This window comes from Lampris incognitus, chromosome 21, assembly GCF_029633865.1.
Source record: "Lampris incognitus isolate fLamInc1 chromosome 21, fLamInc1.hap2, whole genome shotgun sequence".
Lineage (NCBI taxonomy): Eukaryota > Metazoa > Chordata > Actinopteri > Lampriformes > Lampridae > Lampris > Lampris incognitus.
The window spans coordinates 12545924-12569822 of record NC_079231.1 but is presented as its reverse complement, the minus strand read 5'-3'; the positions used below and the strand labels follow the sequence as shown (position 1 = coordinate 12569822).

At 44.8% G+C, this 23899-nt stretch overlaps 1 protein-coding gene across 3 annotated transcripts; it reads left to right on the top strand.

Moving 5' to 3' along the window:
• Positions 1-22433, top strand: LOC130131362 (calcitonin gene-related peptide type 1 receptor-like). 3 transcript variants are annotated; one of them, XM_056301027.1, is made up of 13 exons: positions 1-320; positions 5853-5945; positions 6616-6772; positions 9097-9213; positions 9433-9545; positions 9758-9849; positions 10932-11058; positions 12418-12571; positions 12888-12948; positions 13741-13807; positions 14616-14834; positions 18424-18465; positions 21024-22433. In XM_056301027.1, exons 2-13 carry the CDS (start codon positions 5895-5897, stop codon positions 21243-21245), a joined length of 1422 nt encoding a protein of 473 aa, XP_056157002.1. In that variant the 5' UTR covers positions 1-320; positions 5853-5894; the 3' UTR covers positions 21246-22433. The 3 variants fall into 3 exon arrangements, with proteins under 3 accessions (XP_056157002.1, XP_056157004.1, XP_056157003.1); XM_056301029.1 differs by lacking the exons at positions 18424-18465; positions 21024-22433 and having other exon boundaries at positions 14015-14750; XM_056301028.1 differs by lacking the exons at positions 1-320; positions 5853-5945 and having other exon boundaries at positions 6666-6772; positions 9039-9213.
• The last annotated feature ends 1466 nt before the right edge of the window (positions 22434-23899 follow it).

The window sequence follows — 23899 nt, the reverse complement described above, 5'->3', positions numbered from 1 at the left end:
GTGTGTAGTCTGTCTGTAGGATTTACACAAGGCGCAGCACTCTTGCCCCGATAACTTACTTGAAACTGTTTTTAAGGCAGTTTCACAGATTTAGTGGGCTTTATCACCTTTAAATAAACCTCTCATGGCATCTATGGACAGTCAGTGTAGCAATACCCTGACGGCAAATGGCGTGATGTCACTGAAGCTCCACCACCTCCATCGGTGTAGACTCTCCTTTTCCTGTGAGGCTCAGGAAGGCTTCACACACACAGTTCAGGACTGGTCCAGGACTGCTATTTAAGTTTCACACAGAGACACGGAGACTGTTCCTAGTTGAGGTAAGTCCCCTCGACACCATTTAACTTTAATAATAAGGCTATCATTCTGTGTTAAAAGCCAACGAGTCCTCTTCAAATTCTCTTTCATGCACACACACACCTCTACAGCGACTTTATTCTGCAGCACAGATAATACACACACCAATAAATAAATCTTTATGTTCATAAAGACAAATACCGCTGTGTGTGCCTGTGTCGCTGCAGTAAGGATTTATGAGTAAATTGGTCCTCCGCTGCGTTACGGCATCATTTGCAAGCAGATGAGAACAGTTAAATGTGTTGAGATACTGTGAATGTCTTGACATGTTGAGATTGTGGGTGGGACATCGGTTTCTAAATTTTGTGTAAACCCAAATAAACCGATGAGGGGACATTGCGTTGCCTCATTTTCTTCTCATATCATTATTGTATAAATTAAATTTCACTACATATTAGGATAACAAAATAACTAAAACAAGTAAGGTTGCAGGTTTTTGGCTGACAAAATGACAAAACATCAGTATAGACGTACTTTATTTTGCAGATGTTAAATTTTAATTATTTTTTTACACTCAAAATTTGTGTATTTTTGTTAATTTGTGTTGTGTTGCATCTCACCGAGGACCTAGAATTTTAGCTAAAAGAGCCATAATTAAGTTTTCTTCTGTAACGGCACATAGGCTATTCATTTTAGAGATACAATATCATACGTCATTCAAAACGATTACGGAGGGCTGCAAATGTGTTGTGTCAAGCAAGAAATGAAACGATCTACTAATCCTTTAAAAGCTTACAACTTGTTTTGATTTGCGCTGTCAGTTCATTAAAAGAGGTTTTTGTCTTTATATTTGCTCATTTAGGCATTGAGAGCAGCTTCGCTGACACAGACTGCGTGTCTGCAGGGCGTCTAATCACTATTGTGTTGGTTTGTTTACCGCAATTAAACTGTTTCCTGTTTTCATATGTTCTGTTCTTCCACGCTGATTGGCAACCACTTTAAGAGAGAGACGAGAGAGATAGACAGACAGAGAGAGACAGAGACAAAGAGAGAGAAAGAGATATAGAGACAGACAGAGAGAGAGACATGAGAGAGAGCGAGACGGAGACAGACACACACACACACACCCAGAGACATAGACATAGACAGAGCGAGTAAGACAGACAGAGAGACAAAGAGACAGAGACAGACAGACAGAGAAAGACAGACCGAGTGACAAAGGGACAGAGAGAGAATGACAGACAGAGACAGAGTAACAAAGGGACAGAGAGACAGAAAGAGACAGAAAGAGACGGAAAGACAGTGAGAAACAGAGACAGACAGACAGAGACAGACAAGACAGATAGACAGAGACAAAGAGAGTGAGAGAGCGAGAGCGAAAGACAGAGAGGGAGCGAGAGAGCGAGAGACAGAGAGAGAGACAGAGAGGGATATTGATTGTATTGGACACATGCCAAGACAAATGCTGAGGATTTCAGTGTTGGAAAAGCTTTTTATTGTGCACTGAAAATGTCACTGCACATGTCTTTGGTCCACAGATTAACTATAATTAACTAGCTTAGCCACTAATTCACGTGTTATGGCTTGCCGTGTAACTGCTGACATCTCATCTGTGAAATTGGGTTACAACAAAAAAATAATAATCTTATTTTCTTACCAGAAAACATGTTCCTTCATAGTATTACTAGTGTATTTCTGATATCAGCAGCATGGGACTAGTATAGCAGTACTATAGCATTGCTATAGCGTTACTACAGCATTACTATAGCATTACTATAGCGTTACTACAGCATCACTATAGCGTTACTATAGCTGTACTATAGCGTTACTATAGCATTAGTATAGCAGTACTATAGTGGTACTATAACGTTACTATAGTGTTACTATAGTGTTACTATAGCATTGCTATAGCATTACGGTAGTGTTACTATAGTGTTACTATAGCGTCACTATAGCATTACTATAGCGTTGCTATAGCATTACTATAGCGCTGCTATAGCGCTACTATAGCGTTACTATAGCGTTAGCCTGCTGTGCTGCAGCATGTACCATGACACAGAGCTGAGGTCAAACCCATTACCTTCATGTATGAGACAGGAAACTTTAGGGGTTCAATGAGTCCGTCTGTTATGTGATCTGTGAGCCACCGAAAAATTTATTTAACCTTCCATCATCCTTCCTGTGATCAGCAGCTGAAAAATGTGTTTTATCTCCAAATGACTACAGCGTGTTTCTGCCAGCCTCTTGCCTAGTGTTGGTCAGAAGACAACAGGAGAAGTGTGATATAGTGAACTGGAGATGGCTGCAAGGTGTTTAAGAATGTCTGTGATGTACAAACTGTGTGACATGTTCGGCATTATGGGCTGGACAGTTAAAGTGTCTGTCACCTAAAATAACATCAGAACAGCCTTTGTTTCCATAAATGCTGTGATGCCCCCCCCCCATCAGAGGTGTTTAGGACCTTGTACGACTCGTGGTGATAATCTCAGGTGTGGTTTTATGAGATACTAGCAGGTTAAAAAACATAACTTCTATCATCAGCTTTTTTCTATGCATGCAGCAATAAGCCGAAGTGCACTTCTCCATGGAAGAAAAATGGAGAGACGTCGTACATGTGGAAGTGTAGCTAAGCCAGGATGTGAGTGTGGTGTAAAGATGCAGTCATACAGTAACAGCCTGTCCAGGGTTAGTGTCACACATGTATATACGGAGGGTCATCCTGAACTTCTCTCTGCTACTGAACACGCCTGTAGGTGGATGCGTGTGTTCATGCCGTATCTGCTGTAGGAACGCTCTCCCTGGACAAACGGCCACATTGACAGATAGCCTTTCTCCACAGCAGGGCTAAACTTGCTTAACATGCATAACAGCCCCACAGGAAGGAAGCTGTGAGAACAGAGGAAGCTTAAGGCCAAATCTGCCATCCAGTTCAACAGGCGTGAAGCAGAAATCTTATTCTTCATATTTACATGTTTGTGTGTGTGTGTGTGTGTGTGTGTGTGTGTGTGTGTGTGTGTGCTTCTCCTCCAGCGGACATTAACTTGATATTACTAACCTGCTCTGATGTTTTATTAGGCTTCGTTAGAATAATTGTGCCTTTTTTTCGCAGTTAGATTTGAGGTAGAAACCATGTGATCTCAATCGGCCTATTGACGTGTCACCTGATCTCACGGGTCAAAACGTGACACACACCTCAACACCATCCAACCACTCCTACAAGACTCAAGATTCAGATTATCAAAACATCAGTTAAAGGGTGTCCAGGTGGCGTAGCAGTCTATTCCGTTGCCTGCCACCACAGGAATCGTCGGTTCAAATCCCTGTATTACCTCTGGCTTGGTCGGGCATCCCTGCAGACACAATTGGCCGTGTCTGTAAGCCGGATGTGGGTATGTGTCCTGGTCACTGCACTAGCACCTTCTCTGGTTGGCTGGGGTGCCTGTGTGGGGGAAGGGGGAACTGGGGGGAATAGCGTGATCTTCCCATCCGCTACGTCCCCCTGGTGAAACTCTTCACTGCCAGGGGAAAAGAAGCGGCTGGTGACTCCACATGTATGGGAGGAGGCATGTGGTAGTCTGCAGCCCTCCCCGGATCAGCAGAGGGGGTGGAGCAGAGACTGGCACTGCTCGGAAGAGTGGGTAATTGGCCGGATACAGTTGGGGAGAAAAGGGGGGGGGGTCAATTAAAAATTTAAATTACGTTTTGGCTTGCCAGGGGGAAAATGTGAATTTGCTGTCAGTTTATGTCTATTTAGAGACTAAACTAATCCATGTATAAATTCTCACCGTGAGATCCAGAAATAACGTGACAGTAACACATTACTTGACATTTTGCTTCTGTGCCATTATCTCACGCCTCTAATGGAGGAGAAGGTTAACGGTGGTAGTACAGAGAGGTGAATCAATTCGTCTGCACACAGCGTTTACTGAGAGAAACACTTCATCATCATCTCAGTGACCTCTTCAGTCTCAGCTGACTGCAGGTGTCCCACCCTTATAAACAACACAGTGGCATCACGACAGAAAAGGGTGGGGATGTTATAAGGGTGGGGACACCTGCAGTCAGCTGAGACTGAAGAGGTCACTTAAATGATGATGATGAAGTGTTTCTCTCAGTAAACGCTGTGTCCAGATGACCTGATTCACCTTCCTGTGGTTCCCTCACCTGGATTACTGAGCAGCATCAAGACTGTGATCTTCTTTACATCAAGTGTTGAGTATGTGGACGTGCACATTTAGGTTAACTAGCAAAGTTCAGTTACTTTGCTTTTCGTTTTTGTCAAACATGAAGAAAAAAAAAGACTGTCTGCAGTCATTTTGCATTTTCTCTCCCTTGTGTTGACCTGTCAGAACTATTTGGATGGACTGAGATGAGGTCATTTATTGCAATGCCAAAAAATTACTTTACTAGCAGAGGTCTGCAAGACAGACAGACAGACAGACACAGACAGACAGATTCGTAGAGAGACAGAGACACAGAGACAGATAAAGAGACAGACTGACAGACAGACAGACAGAGAAAGACAGAGAAAGATAGAGACAGACACAGAAACAGATAGACAGACAGGCAGGCACACAGACAGACAGACAGACCAAGACAGAGACATACACACAAACAGACAGACAGAGACATACACACAGAGAGACAGACACACAGACAGAGACCGATAGACAGACAAAGAGACAGACAGACAGACAGACAAAGAGACAAACACAGAGAGGCAGACAGACATACAGACAGACAGACAGAGACAGACCGACAGAGAGAGAGACAGACAAATATGCTTACGAATGTGTTTGAGCATATCAGACATTGCAGGGAGTGTTGACAGTTTTACTTTTCCATCATATTCAGGTTTAGATATCCTCATAGTAAAGCTGTGTGTGTGTGTGTGTGTGTACTTTATCCCAGGGTGTCTGTCCACATCAGACGTGAGACAGAAACAGAACAAACACATCAGCATGTGCCAATGAGCACCTGACAAGTTGGACATATACTAGTTAGAAATTGTTTGTACTAACAACTGTCCTCAGACCAACCACACACAAGGGAAGAGAAGCAGGATGGGATCCGCGATGGTGTAGCTGTCTAAGCATCGGCTTTGTGTCGATGCAGTTGCCCACTGGGGACCGGGGTTCGTGCCCCGGTCTCGTCAGATCCGACTATGGCCAGACTCGATGAAGCAGCAATAATTGGCAGCGCTGTGTTCAAGAGGGGGGCGGAGACGGCTTGTGTTCGTCACATGAATGCGTCTCTGGGTGTGTCGGAAAAAGCAGTGGTTCGGCCTGGATTCGCCTCGCCACTTCTGTGACGAGGCGTCTCTTTCGAGACTGCCGGCTGGAGAGATGCAGTTGGTGAATGCATGCAGTACGAGGGTGGGTGTTTGAACTAGAATAGGGAGCGATTGGCCACTAAATTGGGAGAAAAAGGGAAAAATCATAAATAAAATTTAAAAAAAAGAGAAAAGCAGTATGGAGGCAAGCGGCTTGTTGTCTCTGGTGGTGTTTGTGGATAACTGTGTTAATGAACGTCTCCTAACTAACAACTGTCCTCAGGTCAACCACAGACAACAAGAAAGAGAAGAGAAGAGAAGCAGGATGGAGGCGAGCGGCTTGTTGTCTCTGGTGGTGTTTTGCTCTCTCAGTAAGGTAACCATGTCTTGTGTTGTTACAGCTAGCATTAGCCACCGGATGAAACTCTCACATGGTGACTGAGCAGCTTTACTCCTCAGTTTAGACATGTAAACATAAATACAAAGTTCTACTTTGTATTTATTAAGCAGCTAATTAAAGCTACTCACCAATCTTCTACAAGCACATATTCACCTGTCTTCTACCAGCACATAGAAGATGTTCCCTGTACGAGTTGTTTTTGGTTTTTTGTTTTGGAAACAAAACAAAATGTCTCCCATCAGTCTAATTTCTTCCTGTTCACCAGATGAACCTTCATTTCACCAGTTGTGCTGCTTGCACTGATCTTTCTGATACAACACTCATACTGGTCCAACACAAGCAGACACACAAAGGCAGATGTGCCTTCTCTCAGTCATGGTGTTATCATAAGTGCTCGAATAATAACATATGAGCCTCATGTTGTTTCATGTGTGCTTTGATGTGTGCACATGTGGTGTATACATATGTGTACGTGGGTGTATTTGTGTTTGTATGTATTTGTGTGGCTGCATTTATGTGTTCATGCATGTGTCTTGGAGCATGTATGCATGTGTTTTTTTGTGTTTGCATGTGAAATTGTGTGTTTGCTATGTGTGTGTCTCCTTGTGCATGTACTTATCTGTGTGTGTGTGTGTGTACGTCCCAGCTGCTCGTGATGGCCAGCCCCGAAGTCAACGACTCCCAACAAGAGCACCACTCTGAGAGTCATCAGGGAGAAATTGGAGTCACACGCAACAAGATTGTAACAGCGCAGTACGAATGTTTCCAGAGGATCCTGAAGGGCTCCCATCACCGCAAAACAGGTACACAAACAGTTCACATGATTGTCTCACACGAGAGTGATATCTAACCCAGCAAATATGACCAGTACTGTAGTGTTCTTCACATTTTTGTCTATACACATAGTCCATTTGACTATTTCTACCACACTTCCATGTTAAAGTGATGTACAGTGAAGATCCTATGACACAAATGACAAATCATATGGCTTTTTGTTGAACCAACACACAATACTCATTTTTAACTTACTTGGCACTATACAGAATACTCGTTTTTAACTTACCTGACACAAGACGTGAGCCTGTAATAGATGTGCTCTTCCAGTCTTTTAAGGCTGTCTTAGCCGGACAGTATTTAGCTATTTCCACACCACAAACACCACACCAGACTTTTACTGGTGATGGAAACCGGATCAGGACCCTCTGGTGTTACTGAGCTGTGTGCAGACATTCTCAAAAGCCCTGCCAGTAGCCTGAGAATATAAACCAGAACACAAAATACATGTGGTTTAATAAAACACTTACAATATCATGATGTACAGCCAATGTATGTGTGTTTTACTGAACCGTGAATACTGCTCAACCTTGACTCTGCACTCATACTCTTATTAGTACTTTTAATAACTATTATATTGAGTTTTTATTTATTTATTTAAGCTTTTATTTATTCATACTATTATGGGGTTTTTTTGGGGGGGGTCCCCCTTTTTCTCCCCAATTGTACTTGGCCAATTACCCCACTCTTCCGAGCCATCCCGGTCTCTGCTCCACCCCCTCTGCTGATCCGGGGAGGGCTGCAGACTACCACATGCCTCCTCCCATACATGTGGAGTCACCAGCCGCTTCTTTTCACCTGACAGTGAGGAGTTTCACCAGGGGGACATAGTGCGTGGGAGGATCACACCAATCCCCCCAGTTTCCCCCTCCCCCCCAAACAGGCACCCCGAGCAACCAGAGGAGGCGCTAGTGCAGCGACCAGGGCACATACCCACATCCGGCTTCTGCAGACACGGCCCGACCAAGTCGGCGGTAACATGGGGATTCGAACCAGCAATCCCCATGTTGGTAGGCGACGGAATAGACCGCTATGCCAGCCAGACGCCCCAACTTAGCTCTTTCTTTTTTGTTTTTAATTCTTTATTTTTCACAGCAGTATATATTACAAAATGTATATCAAAACAATAACAGTTTCATTTTCTTCTGCCGTTCAGGTTTTTTTTTTTAAACTTACAAGAGAAAGTAAAAAAAAACCCCACCAAAAACAAACAAACAAACAAAAAACTATATTTAATATATATATACACACACACACACACACACACACACATATATATATATATACATATACATACACATTAAAAAAAGGCAAACTTTAAGAACTTTATACAATTTGGGAGAGGTAACGTGTGTACATAAGACTATACAGGAGAGAGGTGATATGAGGATTCCCAGTTTGTGGTAGGGAGAGTGTGAAGGTTCCCAATGCATGGTAGGGAAAAGGAGTGTGAGAGTAGAGATAGCGGGTGTATTAAAATCTAATTAATTCAATATCGCCACAAAATCTGGCCTTAAGGGCCTCACATATTTGACCCACTTGGTCCAGAATTTAACAAACTTCTTTTTCTGAAGACGGAGGGAAAAAGTAATCTTTTCCATAACATAACATGTTATTTACTATATCTATCCGGTCCTGTATTGTGGGGGGTTCAGGACGTAACCAATGTCTTGCGAGTGCTTTTTTACCAGCACATGTCAAAATACCAAATAAATATTCATCCGGCTGTCCTGCCTGGAAATCGGCATTTCCTAAGAATATTGTGGAAAATTGCAAGGGCAAATCATTATTAAGTATGCATTTCAATGCTTTGTGAAGCTCTGCCCAGAAAGGTCTTATCATTGGGCACTCCCAGAATATGTGCCAGTGGTTGGCTTCCTGAAGTCCACACTGTCTCCAACATTTGGTGTCCCCCCCATCAATATGTGCTTTCTGTTTTGGTGTAATAAAAAATCGAATAAAACACTTCCACCCAAACTCCCGCCATATGTGGGAGTTGGTGCATTTCCAATGGAATTTACATACATCAAGCCAATCGTCATTTGATATTGTAAAGTTACCTTCTTTTTCCCATTTTTCTTTGATGTATTCTGTAGAGTGAGGTTTAACTTAGCTCTTTCTTAATTTCTCTCTCTCTTATCTTGCTGTCTACATACATGTTGTGTGTCACTAGTCAAATGATCATACTTGGCCAGTAAAAAGTGACTTATTTGTGTGTGTGTGTGTGTTTGTCAGGGTACAGAATGATTTTACCCATGATGTTTTGCCCTCTGTCTTCATTGCTGTGGACTAGGGCCGGGGCCAATGTGCAACAGGACGTGGGACGGCTGGTTATGTTGGGAAGAGACCGAGGCGGGCTTCACCACAGAGCAACACTGTCCTGACTACTTCCAAAACTTTGACACCAAAGGTCAATTTTACTTCCTGTAAAGAAAAAAGTCGGCCTTTAACTTGAGTTTTCTAGCATCATCCAGACAACAAGTGTGTCCTCACTGAGGGACTGCCGTATCTGAGTATGCAAGTCCAAAGTCAGTAAAGATACACCAAAAATCTCACACAAATGAAAACTAATATTTCTATAATATATTTTGCTTTCTTTTGTATCCCCTGGTCAATTTTAATGCAACAGAAATGGCATCAAAAATATGCACAGAGAGCGGACACTGGGGTCGGCACCCGCAAAGCAACAGGACGTGGACAAACTACACAAAGTGCACAGTACACATCGTGCAAAGCAGAATGGTATGTTGTGTGGTCAGAATAAAACCATGACAGCTGTGGTTGCTGTAGCACTGTACTGTAGCACAATACTGTACTACACTGTACTGTAGTACAACACGGTCCTACACTGTACTGTAGTACAGCACGGTACTACACTGTACTATAGTACAACACAGAGCTCCGGCTGTTCGATCCTGGTGCGACAGGCAGTGATCCGTCTACTCTCTCTGCAGACAGCGATGAATCTCTTCTATCTGGTGCTGATCGGACATGGCTTGTCGCTGACGTCGTTGTTCATATCCCTGGGAATATTCTTCCATTTCAAGTAAGTTCGAACTGCAAACACACACCGTCGGTGTGAGGTGGTTCTGGGTGACCCAAACGCATGGGAAGTTCAGATTATCTGACACATGCGTTAAGCAGTTTGTGTACGTGGAAATGTCAGTTTATGTTCATACTGTTTATGTTTTTAGTGGTCAGGGTAAAGAGTAGTGCTACTAATACTGTAGATATTCTACTGGTTTTTGTAGTGCCATGATAGAAACAGGCTTTAAATAGTAAAAAAAAAAAAAAAATCATACATCGCTTCACACATGTACCTGTAGTTTAAACGAGCCCTAGTCAGAGCAGTTTTGGTCGTGGTTACAGCAGTACTACATGATATTTACTGTGTTATTCTGGTAGAACGTGGTATTAGTTCTACTTGTGTAAAAATGTGCTTCGAGGGGCATCTGGGTAGCATGTCAGTCTATTTCGTTGCCTACCAACATGAGGATTGTTGGTTCGAATCCCTGTGTTACCTCTGGCTTGGTCGGGCGTCCTGACAGACACAATTGGCCGCGTCTACGGGTGGGAAACCGGAAGTGGGTATGTGTCCTGGTCGTTGCACTAGCGCCTCCTCTGGTCGGTTGGGGCGCCTGTTCAGGGGGGAGGGGGAACTGGGGGGAATAGCGTGATCCTCCCACGTGCTACGTCCCCCTGGTGAAACCCCTCACTGTCAGGTGAAAAGAAGCTGCTGGTGACTCCACATGTATGGGAGGAGGCATATGGTAGTCTGCAGCCCTCCCCGGATCAGCAGAGGGGGTGCAGCAGAGATCGAGATGGCTCGGAACAGTGGGATAATTGGCCAAGTACAATTAGGGGGGGATCCCCCCCCCCAAAAAAAGTGCTTCAAATATGCTCAACTGAAAACAACCTGTTTCACTCCGGAGTAGAAAAACAACTGACTGAAATCAGATTTAAACTGTGTAACTTGATATAGATACCTCCCGCGACCCTGAGTGCAGGAGAAGTGGTTTGGATAATGGATGGATGGATATAGATACCTGTAAAAGATAAATAAATAAATAAGGTACTGGAAAAACAAACATCTCACCTTTAACATGAATTTCTCCACATGGTGTGCAGAAGTCTGAGCTGCCAGAGAATAACGCTCCACAAGAACCTCTTTTTCTCCTTCGTGCTGAACTCGGTCATCACCATCATCTGGCTGACGACGGTCGCCAACAACCAGGAGCCCATGCACAGCAACTCTGTGAGTACAAACACAGGATTCCTGTCATCAGTCAATGTCTCCCTCTGTTTACTCAACAAGAACTGCCTTTCCGTCAAGACGCCTTTTCTGGATGGTTTTAGTGGAACAATTCGTAATCCAAATATAAGCAAAAGGGTCGCCACGTTACCAAAGTAAAATCCACAGGACAGGAAGCTGCCGTCACTCCCAAATCCGTTGACAGGTTTCGTAATACAAGGACGAACTCTGAACAACTACATTTGAGTTTCTAATGTTTTCTGAACCTGTAAAATGTGTGTTCATATCACTGCGAAGTCTGCAGTAAAACAGACCCATATTTTCAATGACTGTCAGTTGAGGGGACACAAAATGCTTATTTTGCATCTGTAACTCAAACTCTTGAGTTAAGCATGTAAATGCACCTCAGTTTTGTATTGTCTAATACATCACAGATAGGGCCTTTAAAGTTGCCACTAAGAAAAGCATGAAAACTCTATAGTCACTGTAAATACCACAAAAACACATAAATTGTAGATACTGTTGAGGGTTATATGTTAAAGACATGTGGAAACAGTTTTCAGTTTCCTTCAATGGCAAGCAGCTGTTTATTCCCTGATATGATAAATACAAATATAAATATGAATAAAAAAATGATAAGGGCTTTGAAATTATGATAGGCTGATCTGATTAATCACTTCATGTCAGACCTGGTCCCTTTCATGCGAGGGTCCACCTAGGAGGCTGCACATCCACAGACTGACAGGCAAAACGTTTTATCAGCTAGACTTTTTAGCTTGAGTGCTGCATATTAACTTTTTTTTCTCCATATTTATCGTTCAATTGACATGGGCGCTGTGCAAGTCTTATAATGGCAGGAAAAACACTGGTTTTTCTGTCTGTGTGCGTGTATGTCCCTTCTCCCAGAAGGCAAAAAAAGGGTCTTTCACCACGTCCGAACACCAGAGAAGGGGAGAAACGCACACTTAGCAGAGATCTGCACTGAGTGCATTCCTCTAGTTTCGATGATGTAGTCCTGTCCCACCCCAAAAGTTTGCTTAATATTTGTTCAATATTCAAATGGAAATATGGCTGTTTAAGTCAAATCTAACATCACCAAAACTCAGGTCAGAGATCCTCATCAATCCAGAAACGAGGGGATGCAGATTATCAATCCAGCCAAACAATACGCCGACTTCCTTTTTCTTATTGTTATTTCCTGTTAATGGAGATGTGCCAGTTAGCAACAGCAAAAGTTTGGTGTATAACTGTAAAAAACACCTGCCTATTACACAGCTGTCCTACTTACCACACAGGGGTTTCCATTTTTTTCTTGGGTTGTGTGATGTTGAATGGTGTGTTGTTTTTTACCCCCCTATCTAGGTGAGCTGTAAGGTGATCATGTTCATCCACCTTTATCTGTTGAGCTGTAACTACTTCTGGATGTTATGTGAGGGAATCTATCTGCACACGCTCATCGTGGTTGCCGTGTTTGCTGAGAAACAGCACCTGATGTGGTACTATTTACTAGGATGGGGTAAGACTGAATCTGCTAAAACTGCTCACCTATGCAACACATCACACATGGCTAAATGCTTTCAATCAGATTACCTTGTACTACTTTGAGTCTCTGTTCACTGACCCCGACCCCCGAATAAAACCACAGCAAAGATAGTACCACACGTTCACGTTTAACATAGCAGATAATTATGTAACTATCACTGATCTGATGACTAGACCAGGTCCAGGCAAACAGTTTAATCCAACAGGAATGTTTTCCATTTTTATGTTTTCTAGTGTTTTTCTACACCTGCAGTGCTTTTTCCATTATTGTGTCACATTATGATCCACAGGTTTTCCGTTGGTGCCGGCGCTGATACACGCAGTAGCTCGTCACTGCTACTACAACGACAAGTAAGTCGGGTGAAACAACTTAGTGTGTAGACAACTAGCTCCAGCACCAACGCCATCTCTTTACTGATTTGTTTTGTACATTAATAAGCAACAAAGTGCACCTCCATGACAGCGTCTGAAAGTGTGAAAAAAGATAACTTAGATACAAGTAGAGAAGATAACTAGCTAATTTATTGCTAATTTAGTTTATGTTGTCTCGCATTTAAATGATACAGGGTGCCCAGGTAGCGTAGTGGTCTATTCCGTTGCCTACTAACACGGGGATCACCGGTTCGAATCCCCGTGTTACCTCCGGCTTGGTCAGGCATCCCCACAGACACAATTGGCCATGTCTGTATCGGAGGAGGCATGTGGTAGTCTGCAGCCCTCCCTGGATCGGCAGAGGGGGTGGTGCAGAGACGGCTTGGAAAATAAGGTAATTGGCCAGGTACAATTGGGGAGAAAAAGGGGGACCCCCCCCCAAAAAAACAACATTTAAATGATACAACCCAGACAGTATGGAGACTAACATGGCGACATGCTGGCTGAGTGACGAGCACTTTTCCTACACCACAAACTGGTGACGTCCTACATGGAGTCTGTATGTTCCCGTCTAAAGTCAGCAGATATGAATGTAACGTTGATCTGAGACTCTCACCATTACATGAGACTGTGTGCACCTTCTCGTGGCAGAAGGGATAGGTAGTGGCCCCTGTGACCCTAGAATGGATTCATCAGTCAATCAACCAACAACTACTGTATATTTTGTCTTTGTTCATGTCAGTCAGACTTTGGTTTCCTGTCTCTTCACAGCTGCTGGATCAGCTCAGACACCTCCCTGCTCTACATCATCCACAGCCCCATCTGTGCCGCGCTGCTGGTAAGCGCTGATGCATTCTGGGAAATACAGGCGAACATTTTACTAAAATCACCAGGATGGGTCAGACTGTCTTCAGTGTATTTACTGACATGATTTTTTTTCTTTTTTACTTAAATTTAAAAAATGTCAGTCAATGCTTCGGTCTCATGATCCTTGGACCACTACATTCTTATTTTTAAATTTATTTCTGATTTTCTCCCAATTTAGTGGCCAATCGATCCCTATTTTAGTTCAAACACCCACCCTCATACTGTATGCGTTCGCCAACTGCATCTCTCCAGCCGGCAGTCTCAAAGGAGACGCCTCCCCACTTTCGTGACAAGGCGACTCCAGGCCGAAGCACTGCTTTTTCCGACACACACAGAGACGCATTCATGTGACGAACACAAGCCGACTTCGCCCCCCCATCCCGAAGACAGCGTTGCCAATTATTGCTGCTTCATCGAGTCCGGCCATAGTCGGATCTGACGAGACCGGAGTGCGAACCCCGGTCCCCAGTGGGCCACTGCATCAACACAAAGCCGATGCTTAGACCGCTACACCACCGCAGACCCTGGACCATTACAATCTTAAAGAAACTTAGCATGACCTCAAATCTACAGTATTAAATGACAAGCATTATTTCACAAAAAAAATAAAAATTTGGAAATGTGTTTTCCTTTAACAGCAGTAAAATTAATCTTATTCCTATTGTTTCACATTATACCTGTTGTTCCTCAATGAATGTATTGTCGTCCTCGAGGTCTCATCTGATGTCATGTCAAAAGATCCACTGAGGAAATCATAATTATCCTTTTTTCACTTCCAGGTTAACCTTTTCTTCCTGCTGAACATTGTTCGTGTGCTCATCACCAAGCTGAAGGTGACTCACCAGGCCGAGTCCAGTCTCTACATGAAGGCGGTGAGAGCCACGCTTATCTTGGTCCCGCTCCTCGGCATCCAGTTCGTCCTGATCCCGTACAAACCACAGGGCCACCTGGCCTTTGAGATCTTCCAGTATGTCATGACCATCCTCATGCACTACCAGGTAACAGACCCTGAAAATAATAAAATCACACTAGATGACACCATATAATCAGAATCATGTTTATTGGGCATGTAGGTTTGCATATACATGGAATTTTACTGCCGTTTCATGGCTCTCTCAGTGTACTTAACATAGAATAACACTACAAACTTCAGATATATACAAGGATTGACTTATACAGGCATATACTGTAAAGCTAACCTTAGTATGTTTGAATCCTGTGATAAGCTGGACAGAATAGTATTGATCCTATCATCCAACCCTAGAGGACTGATAACACCTTCAACAAATAAATCTCATATGTATCTGCCAGGGAGAAAGAAAAGTTCCTGTCTAGCCATGGAGCACTTTTCTTTGGTAACGCTAACCAGGGCTGCAATGTTGAACCCAATATGCCGACACAGACAGACTCAAGGCAGGGTTTCGGTAAAACAAGTCTTTTAATGCCAGGTAAGACGAGGAGCCAGTAGAGCGAGGAGCAGACACAGAACACTGGGTCCAGGGTAAGAGCGCACATGGGAGGGGGGACCTTGACCAAACCAGGAAGACAAGCAGAGTTCCATGGAGACAGACCAACGACCAGAGGCAGGGGCTGGGCCGGGTAGGCAGGATGAGCAGGCACTATGACCTGGCAAGGCTGGGTATATAAGGAGTAGGGTTGATAACAGTAGATGAGATGTAGGTGGTGGACCTCTACTCTGCCTGCCGCACACCTGCCTCCAATCCTGAAGCACACACACACAAACAGGAGAGAGAAACTAGGGCAGGGGGAGTGGCCAAGATAAGGGAGACAATCAGGGGACTGGGACGAAGAGGATGAGTCCTGAGAGGGCACGGGGTAGGCTGTGATAGTACCCCCCCCCCAACAGGCTTGTCAGGATGGAGCTCATGGAAAGCTCAGATGAGCAGGGGGGTCCAGGCTGTGACGGCGAGGGACCCAGACACGTTCCTCAGGACTGTACCCCTCCCAATCCACCAGGTACTACAGACCGTGGCCCCGACAGAGTACATCCAGAAGCCGCCATTAGGTATATACTGGGCCACCACCTACCATACATGGAGGTGGAGGAGCCACTGCTGGGGGGGGGGCAAGGGACTGGAGAGGACGGGCTTCAGAAGTTTGACATGGAACATGGGGTGCACCCAAAGGGAGGCCGGGAGCTTGAGCTGTACTGCCACTGGGTTAATAACCTTGCCCACCAGCAAATGACCTATGAAGCGGGGAGCAAGCTTCTTGGATTCCACTTTCAGCAGCAGGTCCTTGGTGGAAAGCCACACCTCTTGACCAGGGACATAGGCAGGAGCTGGAGTGCAGTGATGGTTAACCTGGGGCCAGGTGGAAGTGCAGCGCAGGGCAGCACGGGCCTGGTTCCAGACGTGCCAGCAGTGTTGTAGCTGGGTCTGCACCGATGGCACCGTGACTTCTACCTCCTGTGCAGGGAACAGGGGAGGTTGGTAGCCCAAGGTGCACTCGAAGGGGAACATCCCCTGAGGTGGGCGTTGTGGGCATACTCAACCCAAGGCCGGTGCTGGCTCCAGGACGATGGGTTGGAGGCGGCTATACAACGCAGGGTGGCCTGTAGCTCCCGGTTGACATGCTCAGTCTGGCCGTTGGACTGGGGTGGTATCTGGAGGACACACTCATGCTGGCACCCAGGGCAGAGCAGAATGACCACACCTGGGATATGAATTGGGGGCCTCTGTTTGAAACCATGTCCACCATGGTACCATGCAGGCGGAAGACATTTTGAACCAGGAGAACAGCAGTCTCCCTGGAGGAAGGGAACCTTGGCAGAGGGACGAAATACACTAACTTGGATAAACGGTCAACTAAGGTGAGGATGACTGTGTGGCCATGAGATGGTGGCAGCCCAGTGACAAAGTCCAGGGCAATGTGCGACTAGGTACAGGCAAGGGATGTAATAGCCCGGAGAGGGGTTTGGTGGAGAATTTATCCCGGACACAGAGAGCATGCTGCAACAAAGCCCTCTGTGTCCTTTTCCACAGAGGGCCACCAGAATCCCTGCTGAAGGAAAGAGGGGGTTCAATGGATTCCAGGATGGCAGGCCAGCTTGCTGGAGTGGCCCCACTGGAGAACATCAGAGCAGACAGCATCGGGGACGAACGGGGTGTTGGGAGGTCCGCTGCCGGGATATGGCTGGGTCTCCTAGGCTTGACGGATACGGGACTCGAGTTCCCAAGAAACAACAGCCATGGTGCACGAAGGGGGGCAGGATGGGTTCAGGTTGGTGATAGGTGTCGTCCATAACAAACCGCCGGGAGAGAGCATTGGGCTTGACATTTTTTGACCCTGGACGATACGTTACAATAAAATTAAACCGGCCAAAGAATAGGGCCCACCTGGAGTTCAGGCATTTGGCCGTCTGAATATAGGCCAGGTTCTTGTGGTCAGTCCAGACAATAAAGGGGTGCTCCATGCCCTCCAGCCAGTGGCACTACTTCATCTTCATCACCACTTCCGGTGTGGGAAGATGGTTGCGCAAATTCACATTTGCAGTGGCCTCACCAAGTACCGGTGTGGGAAGATGGCGGCGCGAACTTACGTTTGTGGTGGCCGCACCCAGTACCGTCCACGCAATGTCTTTGTCCACGTCTGCATCCAAGTTTGTGTTTTCATTTGATGGCTGGGAGAGCTGGCGCTGGATCGGCAGGGAGAGCTCGGTCTGCTCCATCCTGTGGCCCAGAGACCATGGCCTGTCTGGAGCTGCACCCAAGGTGAAAACACCGAGGGTGGTCTGACAGGACACTGAAGCGGGGCAGGCTAAGCTAACTGCTAGCCCATGCAGACCGGCAGTTCTGATAACACCTAGGGTGGTCTGGCGGCGGCCTCACCTAGCGTTGACTGTGTTTTTAGTGTCATAGTGTGGGGAGGTGTGTCGAAGGTGTCTGGCTGGGCGAGCTGGCGTTGGATCGGCTGGGGGAGCCTGGTCTGCTGCTGCCTGGGGCTGCGCCCAAGGAGGAAACACTGAGGGCAGTCTGACAGGACGTGGAAGCAGGGCAGGCTAAGCTAACTGCTAGCCCATGCAAACCAGAAGTTCTGACAGTCATCCTGGCGTTTGCTCTCTTGGACAGTGAATTTTTTTTTTTAATATGTTGGATATATGTGACTGCACGTTCTCCCCGTGTCTGTGTGGGTTTCCTCCGGGGGCTCTGGTTCCCTCCCACAGTCCAAAGACATGTAGGTCAGGTGAATCGGCCGTACTAAATTGTCCCTAGGTATGACTGTGTGTATGTGTGTGTGTGTGCGTGTGTGTCGGCCCTGTGATGGCCTGGCAGCCTGTCCAGGGTGTCTCCCCACCTGCAGCCCAATGACTGCTGGGATAGGCTCCAGCATCCCCGCGACCCTGAGAGCAGGATAAGCGGTTTGGATAATGGATGGATGGATAACTGGTTATAAATAATAGACGACCCATAAACAATCGACAATAACTGTTCATCATCGCTACATCATGGAATAGACAAAAAGAATGGATTAAGTTGTTTGTATTCTTCGCAATCCACTTTCATAAATTAATGAGGTCAAAGCATTTTTACTGTTCTTTGTCATGAAGCTCTCTTCTCTTAACAGGGCCTCCTGGTCGCCACAATATTCTGCTTCTTCAACGGGGAGGTGAGCGTCCATTTTGATTTATGTTGGTTTATCCACAACACCACTAAGGTTGCGTCTTGTACAGATGGTATGGTTTTAAAATACAGCATTTTCTGTAACCTCCGTCTAACATAACCTGTTTTTACATTTTTGGTCATTATAGAGTGGATTTAAACATCTTGGTAGACAGTTCACCATAATTACACCAAATTAAACCAGCTGGTATTACCTGACCACTACCCTGCTGCTCCTATAGACTCTTCTAATACTTCAGGCCTTTTATCAGAATTCACATTGCCAAAAGTAATGATTGTGGGGTGTCCAGGTATCGTAGTGGTCTATTCCATTGCCTACCAACACGGGGATCGCCGGTTTGAATCCCCGTGTTACTTCCGGCTTGGTCGGGCGCCCCTACGGACACAATTGGCTGTGTCTGTGGGTGGGAAGCCGGATGTGGGTATGTGTCCTGGTCACTGTACTAGCGCCTCCTCTGGTTGGTCGGGGCGCCTGTTCAAGGGGGAGTGGGAACTGGGGGGAAGAGCGTGATCCTCCCACGCGCTACGTCCCCCTGGTGAAACTCCTCACTGTCAGGTGAAAAGAAGTGGCTGGTGACTCCACATGTATTGGAGGAGGCATGTGGTAGTCTGCAGCCCTCCCCGGATCAGCAGAGGGGGTGGAGCAGAGACCGGGATGGCTCGGAAGAGTGGGGTAATTGGCCAAGTACAATTGGTGTGAAAAAGTAATGCCTGTAACCTTCCGAGTACAAATTTTCATTGTCTCCATTTTAAATCATCTTGGCTTGTAGAAATGGTCGATACAAAGCACTGGAGTCAGTGTGAGTTGCTCATCACAAAGTCATTTTACATCGAAACTCGTTGGTCCAATGAAAACCGAGGTGAAAAATAATCATTAAAAAAGACCTCGAAAAATAATCTTAAGCAGGATATTGGAACATGTAGGAGAGCCGTGTTTTATCTCAAAGGTGTCTCAGTAGGAAACATGGCGGTGCTCACATGAATCCATGTGACGACTACATCACCATTTAAAGGTGCAGTAAACCCTTTTTTACATGCGGATGGAAGAACTGATTAGAGCATCCCTCAAAGCATCATACGACCGCTTTGAGGAAGAAAATCAGAATCAGAACGAGGCTTTTCATACGTCTGCATTACCATCAACCTGCCTCCGAATCATCTACATCATATGGGGGCATCAAAAATGGTGGGACCCATGTGACACAGGTGACACTCGTGGTGTCCACCCATTAGACCAATAAAATATGAAGCGAGTAGAGGGACGACACACCAGCATTAGAAACTACTCTGGATAGATTTGACAGACACTGAGATGAGATGTTCCACTACAACACTGATCCCTTCAGTCTAACCCACACCTCCATCACTGTCCTCTACACCTACACCCCTTTATATCCTTTATACATGGACACCTCCATCACTGTCCTCCATATCTACACCACTTTACACATGGACACCTCCATCGCTGTCTTCTACATCTACACCCCTTTGTATCCTGTATACATGGACACTTTCATCACTGTCTTCTACATCTACACCCCTTGGTATCCTGTATACATGGACACATCCATCGCTGTCTTCTACATCTACACCCCTTTGTATCCTGTATACATGGACACCTCCATCTCTGTCTTCTAAATCTACACCCCTTTGTATCCTGTATACATGGACACCTCCATCACTGTCTTCTACATCTACACCCCTTTGTATCCTGTATACATGGACACCTCAATCACTATCCTCTACATCTACACCCCTTTATACATGGACACCTCCATCACTGTCTTCTACATCCACACCCCTTTATATCCTGTATACAAGGACACCTCCATCACTGTCTTCTACAGCTACATCCCTTTATATCCTGTATACATGGAAACCTCCATCGCTGTCCTCCATATCTACACCACTTTACACATGGACACCTCCATCGCTGTCTTCTACATCTACACCCCTTTGTATCCTGTATACATGGACACTTTCATCACTGTCTTCTACATCTACACCCCTTTGTATCCTGTATACATGGACACCTCCATCGCTGTCTTCTATATCTACACCCCTTTGTATCCTGTATACATGGACACCTCCATCGCTGTCTTCTAAATCTACACCCCTTTGTATCCTGTATACATGGACACCTCCATCACTGTCTTCTACATCTACACCCATTTGTATCCTGTATACACGGACACCTCCATCACTGTCTTCTACATCTACACCCCTTTGTATCCTGTATACATGGACACCTCAATCACTATCCTCTACATCTACATCCCTTTATACATGGACACCTCCATCACTGTCTTCTACATCCACACCCCTTTATATCCTGTAAACATGGACACCTCCATCACTGTCTTCTATATCTACACCCCTTTATATCCTTTATACAGGGACACCTCCATCACTGTCCTCTACATCTACACCCCTTTATATCCTGTATACATGTCAGTGGACACAGACAGAATAAAAATGAGCGTTTGTTTACTCTTGAGAAGGCTTCTCCTGGTCTCATGTCCTCCTTCGATCTCCTCTTGGCAGGTCCAGAGCGTTCTGCGTAGACATTGGAACCAGCAGCGGATGCAGTTTGGAGGAACCTTTGCCAATGCAGACATCTTCCGTTCGGCGTCTTACGTGGCGTCATCACTGACAGAGGTCCACCGCTGCTACAGCATCGACAGCCACACCACTGAACACATGAACGGGAAGGGCTACCATGACATCCAGACCACCATCCTCCGCTCAGACAACCCGTTCGCCTGAGGTGGGCGACACTGAACTCAAGCCCCTTCCTCCAAGAAATATCTCATACTTGTGTTTCTTAAACAAGCTGCAAAGAGAAGTAAATAAAATATCATCTATACATTTTCCTGGAGACTTTCCATGGCAGATGATCATACAACTTTTTTTCTTTTTTGTGTTTTTCCATCTTCAAACCGGTAAACTCATTAACGGATGTTCAAAAAGGAATTTTTGATGGAGAAGTTTGTGGCCAAACTCACCTTTCTTCTTATATAGTATAAAATCAGTATTCACTGTTGTATTATTAACCCAAGGAATTCTCATGTGTTTTATCGTGTGGATTAAACTTGACAGAAAGCCCCCAACACAGAAGAGGAAGTGCTGAAGTCCAAGAGTCAAGACTGACCTTGGTGTTCTGATCTGCTCCTGCACAAGGATATTTGTCATGGGTTATTGGACAGTTGTTGTCTTGCACAAAGAGAGATAATGACTCTTGAAGGCAGATTTCTAAAAGGTGCTCATTACATGAGGGATAGTTTTAACCAAGAATCCCACTAGTCACATTTCTACTACAGTCATACTGTAGAACGTTGTGCTTTAACTTCACACCAACACTTGTGATAAAAAGAAGCTAGCTAGCAGTCATCTCGACAGTTTTAGTTTTTTATACTTATGCATGTAGAATAGTTTGAAGAGTGCTACTCAAACACTACATGTCTTGTTAGCCTTAAAAAGTTTGAAAAGCATATCAAATCTACGACACACTGAAGAACCGTCCTATCTGGTATGGTTGATACTCTGTCAGTCTGGACGGTACCGGGCTGTAATGTGTATCTGGCACAACATCATCATACAGAATACTCTCCATGGTATGATGCATGGAAGGAACCACCAGTATGACCGCTGTGTTTGACAAATTTAACTTCTTTTTGGATGGAATTAGTATTATGAATAGTATGAAGTATTACAGGCCAACCTGTAAAACCACAAATCAGTGACACATGAGGGATAAATCTATTTTATCGCCCACAATGAATGAGGTATAGCTCTTCGTTTGAGGAAACACAAAAAGTCCACCTGGAAAGAGAACACAACAATACAATCACCTCACCATCTCAGTGTGAGCAGACTGCCGATACGCCATGAAACATGAATTAGTGACATTTAAAAAGAATGAATTCATATACACTACCGTTCAAAAGTTTGGGATCACCCAAACAATTTTGTGTTTTCCATGAAAAGTCACACTTATTCACCACCATATGTTGTGAAATGAATAGAAAATAGAGTCAAGACATTGACAAGGTTAGAAATAATGATTTGTATTTGAAATAAGATTTTTTTTACATCAAACTTTGCTTTCGTCAAAGAATCCTCCATTTGCAGCAATTACAGCATTGCAGACCTTTGGCATTCTAGCTGTTAATTTGTTGAGGTAATCTGGAGAAATTGCACCCCACGCTTCCAGAAGCAGCTCCCACAAGTTGGATTGGTTGGATGGGCACTTCTTTGAGCAGATTGAGTTTCTGGAGCATCACATTTGTGGGGTCAATTAAACGCTCAAAATGGCCAGAAAAAGAGAACTTTCATCTGAAACTCGACAGTCTATTCTTGTTCTTAGAAATGAAGGCTATTCCATGCGAGAAATTGCTAAGAAATTGAAGATTTCCTACACCGGTGTGTACTACTCCCTTCAGAGGACAGCACAAACAGGCTCTAACAGGTACTATTTAATGAAGATGCCAGTTGGGGACCTGTGAGGCGTCTGTTTCTCAAACTAGAGACTCTAATGTACTTATCTTCTTGCTCAGTTGTGCAACGCGGCCTCCCACTTCTTTTTCTACTCTGGTTAGAGCCTGTTTGTGCTGTCCTCTGAAGGGAGTAGTACACACCGGTGTAGGAAATCTTCAATTTCTTAGCAATTTCTCGCATGGAATAGCCTTCATTTCTAAGAACAAGAATAGACTGTCGAGTTTCAGATGAAAGTTCTCTTTTTCTGGCCATTTTGAGCGTTTAATTGACCCCACAAATGTGATGCTCCAGAAACTCAATCTGCTCAAAGAAGTGCCCATCCAACCAATCCAACTTGTGGGAGCTGCTTCTGGAAGCGTGGGGTGCAATTTCTCCAGATTACCTCAACAAATTAACAGCTAGAATGCCAAAGGTCTGCAATGCTGTAATTGCTGCAAATGGAGGATTCTTTGACGAAAGCAAAGTTTGATGTAAAAAAAATCTTATTTCAAATACAAATCATTATTTCTAACCTTGTCAATGTCTTGACTCTATTTTCTATTCATTTCACAACATATGGTGGTGAATAAGTGTGACTTTTCATGGAAAACACAAAATTGTTTGGGTGATCCCAAACTTTTGAACGGTAGTGTAGGTTGACAGTAAAGTCTCTTATTAGTCAGATTTCACTGTCTATTGTACTTGTACCTCTGGTAAAAGTAATTTGATCTGCACTGGGCTTTATCATCAGCATGGTACATACTTCAGAGATAAATGATAACTGGTTATCCATGTTTCAGTTTACTTCTGCCCTGGTCTCAGAGGCTGGCTCGGATTGTACCAACCATAACCTACGGAACAGATCATTTCCTGTCTACAGTATAGTACATGGGTGCAACACAATATATCATCTTTCACCCCTGGCCATCCTATTAAAAAGTACT

Coding starts and splice junctions, on each gene's coding strand:
- LOC130131362 (XM_056301027.1), top strand. CDS start 5,895: ATGGAGGCGAGCGGCTTGTTGTCTCTGGTGGTGTTTTGCTCTCTCAGT. Junction 9,850..10,931: donor GGAATATTCTTCCATTTCAA/GTAAGTTCGAAC, acceptor CATGGTGTGCAG/AAGTCTGAGCTGCCAGAGAA. Junction 11,059..12,417: donor AGCCCATGCACAGCAACTCT/GTGAGTACAAAC, acceptor CCCCCTATCTAG/GTGAGCTGTAAGGTGATCAT.